Source organism: Brassica oleracea, chromosome C7, assembly GCF_000695525.1.
Source record: "Brassica oleracea var. oleracea cultivar TO1000 chromosome C7, BOL, whole genome shotgun sequence".
Lineage (NCBI taxonomy): Eukaryota > Viridiplantae > Streptophyta > Magnoliopsida > Brassicales > Brassicaceae > Brassica > Brassica oleracea.
The window spans coordinates 2,371,861-2,381,402 of NC_027754.1; the positions used below are offsets into that span (position 1 = coordinate 2,371,861).

At 36.4% G+C, this 9,542-nt stretch overlaps 1 protein-coding gene across 1 annotated transcript; it reads left to right on the forward strand.

The window, feature by feature from the left end:
* The first annotated feature begins 588 nt into the window (after positions 1-588).
* Positions 589-2,510, forward strand: LOC106302353 (tryptophan synthase beta chain 2, chloroplastic-like). The gene is made up of 5 exons (XM_013738879.1): positions 589-616; positions 729-945; positions 1,469-2,083; positions 2,168-2,262; positions 2,335-2,510. The coding sequence occupies exons 1-5, from the start codon at positions 589-591 to the stop codon at positions 2,508-2,510; spliced, it is 1,131 nt and encodes a 376-aa protein (XP_013594333.1).
* The last annotated feature ends 7,032 nt before the right edge of the window (positions 2,511-9,542 follow it).

Sequence of the window (9,542 nt, forward strand, 5' to 3'; positions counted from 1 at the left end):
ATCATTTGTTTATTTTTGATATCTACAAATTTTAGGAGTTATTTTTAATTTATTTTTTGATAATTATAAAAAAAATTATCATGTTTAATGTATACAGTTTAATTTAATTTATCTTAACCAAAATAAATAAATGAAAATCTATGTGAATTATAATTTTAAATATAACTTGAAATTAATTTTAAATAAATCAAATTTTTTATTTTATCTTAATCCTGTGTTTAATTAAATTAGTATTTATTATTTTTATTAAAATAGTAGTTTAAAATAATAAATCTAAAATATTAACAAATTTCTTTAAAAAATATAATGTAAAATTTTATCACTGCACATGGTGCAGGAAAACACCTAGTTATACTATAAAGAACTGTTTCCTCACTTCTCCTTCACCCACGTATGATGCCACGTAGATAAGTCGCTTGATCTCGTGCCGACAGGTGTCCAAGGAGACTGAAGCGCTGCGTTTCATTTATTCCCGAGTGATGATGGGCTTTGATCGTTGTCTGTTATCGTGTTGGCTAGAGTTTGATGGTTTTTGCAGCCCGAGTAGATGAAATCGTCTCTAACCCTAATTAGTGATTACGCGAAGAAATGGCGATGGAGTTCGTCGGACGTCCGAGTTCGCCTCTCCTCTTCGTTCTTCAATATCAAAACTCAAATCTGTTTCTCCTACCTGTCATCCTCATTGATGAGTTTCTCCATTAAAGTGTCATGGGCTCCTTGATCTCAAGTGCTGCTTCTCACGCCGTCTAGGACAGTCTTGATGCCACTGCATCTCTGTCTCCGCCACTGCACCTCCGACTACTCCGCCTGTGTCTCCTCCTTTGTTAGCGGCTCCATATCTCCTCCTGTGCCTCATACTGATTATAGATGTTTTGGGACGCCCGTAATACGAGAAAGGCAGGCGGTGATATCATGGGCGTCGACGTGCTCCTCCTCGATCAGAAGGTATTTCCGGTGACCAATAGCCCCTTCTGAGTACTTTATATGGTTGATTACATATTCCGGCATCCCAGCTCCTTTTTGTCTGAGTTGAAGCAGTAGACCGAGAAGATTTAATTAGGTGTCTCCCATTGACGGTAGCTGAAATCAATCCAGACTCTGTCTTGATCCTTTAAGCTGATACAATCATGTAAGTTTTTTTAAGCTCTGATATTGTGTATTTATGTTTCAATCATGTAAATTGATTATGTCCTTAAAAATGTTTGGTTTCGGTAACACAAAAAATGGGATTGTTCCTAGAAAGTTATATGTTGGGGGTATTCCTTATGAGAGCACAAAAGATGAAATTCATAGCTACTTTGAGAAGCTCAGGGTCATTACAAAAGTTGACCATAAAATGCGTAAGATGGGTCATTCAGTGGAATTGCTTTATCACTTTCTAAGTGAGTTTAGCATGGAACATTGTTGTTTCTTTTGAGTTATGTTTATTTGCATTCAAGAACACAGGTCTCTCAGATTGAGAAAAAAGTTTGGATCTTCTCGCCAAGCGTTTGGGGAAGAAGAGGATCATCGCTGAGACAGGAGCTGGTCAACACGGTGTTGCTACAGCCACTGTGTGTGCCCAGTATGGTCTAGAGTGTATTATCTCTATGGGTGCTCAAGACATGGAGAGGCAAGCACTCAATGTCTTCAGAATGCGACTTCTTGGTGCCGAGGTGAGAGGAGTTCACTCTGGAACAGCCACATTGAAGGACGCGACATCCGAAGCGATAAGAGATTGGGTGACGAACGTTGAGACTACACATTACATATTGGGATCTGTGGCGGGTCCTCATCCTTACCCTATGATGGTCAGAGACTTTCACGCGGTGATCGGTAAAGAAACGAGGAGACAAGCGTTGGAGAAATGGGGCGGAAAGCCGGATGTCATGGTGGCTTGTGTCAGTGGTGGCTCAAACGCGATGGGACTGTTCCATGAGTTTGTGGATGACGCAGAGGTCAGGATGATCGGTGTGGAAGCTGCAGGGTTCGGATTGGACAGTGGAAAACACGCTGCCCCGTTGACAAAGGGAGATGTTGGTGTTCTACATGGAGCTATGAGTTACTTGCTGCAAGATGATGATGGTCAAATCATTGAACCTCAGTGAAGGGTAAGAGCCAATCAGAACATGCCTAATCATAAGTTTGCAGATTGTTGATTTGATCACGGTTTGGTTTTCTCTTATAGATTGGACTACCCTGGAGTTGGACCGGAGCATAGTTTCCTTAAAGACATGGGACGGGCTGAATACTATAGCGTTACGGATGAAGAAGCATTGGAAGGTTTGTATCAATGTGTAGTCTCTGTCTTTTTCATTAAAGTAAAAACGTGTTCGTTAACGCAAAGGTTTGTAGCATTCAGTAGAGTCTCAAGGTTAGAGGGAATCATTTCAGCACTGGAGACATCGCACGCTCTACCACACCTTGAGAAGCTATGTCCAACGTTACCAGATGGAGCAAGAGTCGTCTTGAACTTTAGCGGAAGAGGACATAAAGATGTTCAGACTGTAGCTAAATATCTTGAAGTTTGAGGGAAAATAATATATTTTCTGATTAAAAAAATTTAGACAGTGAAATCTTTTTGTACTTGTAAGCTATTTGTACTTGTGCATCTCCTGTCGGGACGTTTACAAAAAGAACGGAAACAGAAAAAGGATACCAACCGAAGATAACAAAATTTGAATAAAAATTTTAATTCTCAATAAGAAAAACATTCCATATTTTCTAAAAAGGTGGACTGAAACTCTTCTTCAGTATGATGTTCTCTCTTTTGTGTTCAATTTTGAAGATACAAGTAGCTCTGGGCATTTCGATTTTGGGTTCAGTTTTCAATCTTTATTTTAGATATTTATGATTTTTTGGTTATTTATGAATTTCAATTTGGTTAATCATTGATTATTTAGGTTTTCAATTCGTTTCGGACAATAAAATTGGAAATCGGCTGATTTAGAGAAAGTTTCAGGTCTAATTAATTCAGTTCTGTTTTTAATATAAATTTGTTAATTTAGATACTTTCTGTGGATAAATTAGATTTTTCCAAAAAAATTTATTGGGTAGTTCAGAATTTTCAGATAATATTGGATAATTTAGATAATTTGAAATATTTTGGATAAAAAGACATTTGGATAATTCGGTTTAAAAGTAAATTGTTAGGATATCTGGTTATTGTTAAAATAAAGAAATTAATTATTTTAGATACATAAACTATGTTTTAACATTTGAGTATTCATTAGGTTCCGATTTGGTCTCGATTTTTTTTTATTTCAAAAATGTAAGATATGTGCAAATATTTATGAAATTCAGTTTGGTTCTTCAGCTCTAGGTAAATGTGTCCTTGTCTACATGCATGATATAGTTATTTTGTAAAAATGTACGAAATTTTTAAAAGCCTTTTCCCTACACAGTCGATTATTTATAGCTTATGTTGATTAAATCAATTTCAGCTTTGTTATCTCTAACATTGCAGCTAGACATTAGCCTAGGCTAGAGCTCATATTTATCCTCGCTATTTCATACATAGTACGTGTTAGACAATAAATGTTTTGAAATCTTTCCCTTCTTCTCTTTTACATACTAAAGATGTTGTTTTCTAATGTTATGTTATTTAATTCATGCGTGAAACATTTTCGTACCAAAATCTATTTTCACTATTATGTAACCCAAGATGGGTAAGTCGTGACCAAATAATTTTTTCACATCAAAATTTTCTTTTACAAAAATATTCGAAACAAAATGATATTTTTCTCTTTATCTCAAAAAATGAATATTGATACATTAATTTGTAATAAACTATATCCCAAAGTTTTAACCAATAGCATCTCGAAAAGACAATTGTTTTTTAAAGTTTACATTTTAACAATAAACAATGTATTGAAAATATTTTAAATTGTTTTTTGAAATAATGTGTTTTTTTTTTTGAAATGGAAAAATTTACACATATATATTTACTTAATCTATAATTACAAGTTAGTTTCTTTCCTCATTAGATTCTTTAGATTCATCCAACTCCAGAAATTACCAAAAATGATGTGATGGCACCATGAAAAAATAAATAAATCAAAACTACTTATGAAGACAGCATGATATATTTAGTCTTCATATACAATAATACGTACATAATTTAACTAATATGTTTATTTTTAAATATAATGATTTATATTAAATATTTACTCTAACTATTTACATTTTTTTAAATTATCATCCCGTCCGTAGGGCAGGCCGGCCCTAGTTTGTAACATAAACAATACTTTCTCTTTTTTAAAAAAAATGTCATTCTAACATTTTTTTTGTTTCAAAAATGTATTCTACATTTTCAATCCAATTTTTTATACATAATATTTCTTTTACCCTTTTAACAAACTAATAGATGTTTATTTAAATTATTTTATTTAAATAATCGTACATTAAATAAGCATATATTAGTATATTTTATTATTTTTGTAATCCGTGTGAAATATGTCAAAATAACCTTTTTTGCAAAAAAGATGGAGTATAAACTAAAGTATAAAGTGTTACTTTGCTGTCATTCAAATTGCAACAAAATAGTGGATATACATATTGAAAACTAGGGGTGGGCGTTCGGGTATCCGTTCGGGTTCGGGTCCGGTATTTCAGATTTTTGGGTATTTCGGTATAGAGGTGTAGAACCCGTTCGGGTATTTCTGTACTTTGGGTCGGGTTTGGATATTTTTAGTTCGCGTTCGGTTATTTCGGATCGGGTTCGGATATTTAGATTTTGAAAAAACAAAATTCAATTTTCATTTCTCAAATTTCTTGTATTTAAAAATATAACTTTCACTTAACTAACTTTTTATTTTTAATAGATTGAATGGTTAATAGATTTGGACATAACATTTTGAAACTAAAAAGACATTAATTTGGTTATTGTTTTTAAATTTTGAATGTAACTTTTTGTTAATTCTTGAAATAAAAAATTTGACATGCATTTTAAGTGAGTAGCAAATCATTTTCTCCGTAATTGTATGTATATCATATGAACTTAAAATATGTGTAGTATCAATATAAATATTTTATATAAAATGAGAGATGTAAACTAGAAATATAAGGTTAATTATACATATGTTCGGTTATTTTTGGATATCCATTTGGGTTCGGATATTACGCGTTCGGGTTCGGATATTACCCGTTCGGGTTCGGATATCCAATCTCTCTCCTAGTTCAATACCCGTTCGGATATTCTGCTACTTCGGTTCGGATTTCGGTTCGGGGTTTTTGGATCAGGTTCGGGTGCCACTTCGGATATCGGATAAAATGCAATACCCAAAGAAATATAATCAAGGGGGGCGGGTAGCTGATGAGAGGGTGTAAGTAGAGCTGAAAGACAGAATAAAGAACAAATGGGTAAAATAAAGGATACACAAACACATGCACACATGCACACATGCTGCATACATATATAACTCATACAACTATACGAGTATGTGTGGAGTGGATGTGTTCAGAGAGAGAGAGAGAGAGCGACATGTGAAGGTATTAATATGAGGTGGGGTTTTGAGTGTTGATATCTTCATATTATGGCAATGAAGCCACATGGTAAAGAGGGGACCCAAGCCTCCTCTCTTTAAGGGTAGGTATGATGCATCCAAATTTAGAGCTCTTCCATGTGAGTCCATGTGTTCTTTTTCTTCTTCACTTACTAGATTATTCACTTTCTTCTCCTCTCTTTTTTTCCTCTCTCAAATTTCATTATCCATCAATTAACTTTCCAGTATCTCTAGTAATCAAGAACACAAACGTAATAAAACTGTTGCTCTATTTTATTAATTCTTTCTTAGCTTTCTTAACTTTCTTATGCTTTTCTTATGAAATCATCTTACATTAAGATCTCCTAATATAGGCAATAGGGATCCTTAACTTATCCTATTACATAATGATCTAGGAAACTTATCTTAATCCTAAACCTATTAGTTTTGTTATCCAAGTTCCTTTAGGATAACTTGCTTACTAAGCAATGTTGAAGCTTATCCAACATTCTCCCTTCTAAGCTTCAAACCATCTTCACTTAGGTCTTGAACTTTGATCAACTCCCTCATCTCTTTGAACTTGATTTTTGCTAAGGCTTTAGTTAGGATGTCCGCTTTCTACTCTGTTCCGGGTACATGCTCTACATGAATGAGATAACCCTCAACACATTCCCTGATAAAATGAAACCTCTTATGAATGTGTTTGCTGCGTCGATGAAAAAGGGGATTCTTAGCGAGTGCGATGGCTTATTTGTTGTCCACACGAATCAGAGTTCTTTCAATCTTCCTTCCTGTAATCTCAATCATTAAGTCTTTTAATCAGATAGCTTGTTTTGCTGCCTCTGTCCTAGCCATGAATTCCGCTTCACAAGAGGATAGAGCCACTGTGTCTTGTTTTTGAGAACACCAAGTTATAGGTGTTTCACCAAGACAGAACAAGTGTCCAGTTGTACTTCTTCCATCATCTGGATCAGTGTTGTGGCTGATATCACTGTATCCTATCAGCTTCTGTATCCTCCACGTTTAAACCACATTCCATATCCGAGAGAACCTTGCAGATATCTTAACACTTGTTTTAAAGCATTCCCGTGTAAGTCTTTTGGTGAATGCATGTATCTGCTTAGTATACCAACATAAAACGCCATATCAGGTCTCGTATGCATTAGGTACCTTAAACACCCAATCTTCCTTCGATATTCGGTTGCATCAACTTCAGGTTCGTCTATCGCCTTTGAGAATTGTAGACCAAAATCCATTGGTATACAGGTTGAGTTGCAGTCATCCATTCTTGCCTCTTTTAATATACGACATGATGCCTTGGGAACTTTGTTTTACCTCTATGCCGAGATAAAGGTTAATAAACCTAAATCAGACATCTTAAATTTCTTAGACATTGCTGTCTTGAAATCTTTGATTGCCCTAAATGAGTTCCCAGTCACAAACAAATCATCAACATAAATTGCAACGAGAAGTAGCATATCTCCATCTTCCTTGCGATACACTGAGCTCTCCTTTACGCACTTCCTGAACTTTAGACCTTTAAAATTTTGATCAAGCTTTGTAATCCATGCACGTGGAGCTTGTTTTAATCCATATAAAGCTTCCGAGAGTTTGAAAACCTTATGCTCTTCTCCCTTCTTTTCAAAACCTTCTGGCTGTGAGACGTAGACATCTTCGTTTAACTCTCCGTGCAGGAAGGCCATTTCGACATCTAGATGGTGAATTTCCCATCCATTCATAGCAGCCAAATTAATCAGGAGTCTTATGGTCTCTAATCGAGCTACTGGAGAGAAGAATTCATCAAAATAAATTTCATGCTCTTGTACATATCTCTTTGCGACAAGACGAGCCTTGAATTTGTTGATCGTTCCATCGGAATTTCTTTTTAATCTTAAAGACCCACTTGAGACCGATGATCTTAACTCCTGATGGTTTGTCTACTAGGTTCCATGTACTGTTTTTGTTGATTGAATCGATCTCTGCTTCGCACGCATTCGTCCATTGCTTGCTGTTCTTTGCTTCTTGAAAATTGATCGATTCATCATTCATAGAGAGAATTAGTAGCTCACATTCAATCTCTGCAAGTAGGATGTAATCATCGAGGTAGCTAGGTTTGTTTACCGTTCGAGTTGAGCTTCTTGAACCTTGCGTTGTGTTCTGCTTGTTTCCTTCTTTCGTATGTGCTGTCTCTATGTTCTCATCATGATGCTCTCCTTCTGTTCAGCATTCTCTTCTTGAGACGTAGAAATCACATACTGTCCACTTCCTTCGTCTAGAGACGTTCCCCACGGTAAACTAAACATTCCAGAATCACTATGTTCGTCTTTCTTGTCTCCCTTCCAATTCCAACAAGCCTTCTCATTAAAAACAACGTCCCTGCTTACAATGATTCTCTTGGTGTTTGGATTGTAAAGACAGTAAGCCTTTGAACCAGGTTTTATTCCAAGATTAACCACCGCTTGTGAGAGATCATCAAGCTTCTTCACCAGTGCTTTGCGTGTGCAATGCATCCAAAATTCTAATGTGACCGATGTTTGGCTTTCTTCCTTTAAGGCATTCATATGGAGTCTGATTATTTAGAGCTCTAGTAGCCACACGATGGATAAGATAGGTGGCATGACAAACAGATTCACCCCACATGTAGTTTGGAACATTCATTGCTTTTAACATGCTTCTTGTCATCTCCATCAACGTTCGATTCCTTCTTTCGACCACACAGTTTTGTTGCGGTGTGTAAGGAGCTGTGAGGTGACGTTTGATCTCTTCTTTGTTGCAATAATCTTGAAATTCCTTTGAGGTAAACTCTCCACTCGTGTCAGTTCGAAGTGTTAGAATCTTCTTGTCAACATCCTTCTCAACAAGTTTCCTAAAAGTCTTAAACTTCTCAAAGGCATCGCTTTTCTCTCTTAGTAAGATAGACCACATATATCCTGTGTGGTCATCTATTATAACAAAAATATATCTGTTATGGGAAGGAGTTGCAGGGGATATCGGACCGCAAAGATCAGCGTGCAAGAGTTCTAATGCACGGTTTGATCTGTAATTTGTTGCAGACGGGAACGATAGCCTAGTTTGCTTGCCTACCAGGAAAGAGTCACAAATCTGCTTTACTTCCTGAATCTTAGGCAATCCTTGAACCATATCTTGAGCTGCCATAAGTCGTATGGTTTTGAAGCTGATGTGCCCGAGCCTCATGCCACCTCCATGGTTCTTCTTTATCTTTGCAAGTAAACATGTAGCTCTTCCAACTTTGAGAGAGACTTTATAAAGTCTATTGGAAGCCCTTAACACTTTTATCAGCAACCTTCCACTTGGATCCCTTATACTTTAAGTAATTTTCCTTGATTCTAACGTCGCAGCCTTGTTCTGTTGCTTGACCTAGACTGAGTATATTCCTTGAGTATATCACATAGCTCCAGTATGTGATATAAATCAGTTAGTAGCTTCTGTTCACCCGTTCTTCCTTCAAAGAGTATCGAACCCTTGCCGTTTATATCCACACACAAGCCGTCTCCAAACTTTACTTTGCCTTTGACATGCTCATTGAGCTCTGCGAAATAAGATTTCTCACCATTCATGTGATTACTGGCACCATTGTCCAAGTACCACATTCCATCTTCTTTGTTGCTCGGCTCAAGTGTATTAGGCAACACTTTTCTTCGTTAAGAAATACGATCTCATGCATATAGAGTGTGGGAACCGAAATTCACACCTTCGAGTTTTGTTAATCGGAGGAAAGCCATCTAGCCTTCCCTGAAGGTCCCGGTTATCTGCTGGGCCACGCACAACACAATCAATATGAAAGATCCAAAAGTAATAAATCGTAAAAGAGCGAAAAGAGAACAAAGAGGTCTTATTTCCGAATTCGCGTTTGAGCGTGAAAAACATGTAAGATCCTAGGCCACGAGAGCTGTCGGTATGTTCGCTAGTCTAGCCACCTAAGTTCTAACCTAGTCGAGTCGCAGCTCGGTAGTAAAAACGGAAAAAGCCTAAATTGCTCTAAGTATTAAGTTTGCTTTTCGAATGCTCTTCCTTTCTCTTCGTCCTAGGTCCTCCTTATATACTCCTCTTTAGGTCGGT

What these genes read in the sequence shown, in the direction of transcription:
- LOC106302353 (XM_013738879.1), top strand. Translation starts at nt 589, where the DNA reads ATGGCGATGGAGTTCGTCGGACGTCCGA. An exon ending in TGCTCCTCCTCGATCAGAAG is followed by an intron (nt 946 to 1,468) that starts GTATTTCCGGTG and finishes TTGAGAAAAAAG; the next exon opens with TTTGGATCTTCTCGCCAAGC. An exon ending in GGATGAAGAAGCATTGGAAG is followed by an intron (nt 2,263 to 2,334) that starts GTTTGTATCAAT and finishes AAAGGTTTGTAG; the next exon opens with CATTCAGTAGAGTCTCAAGG.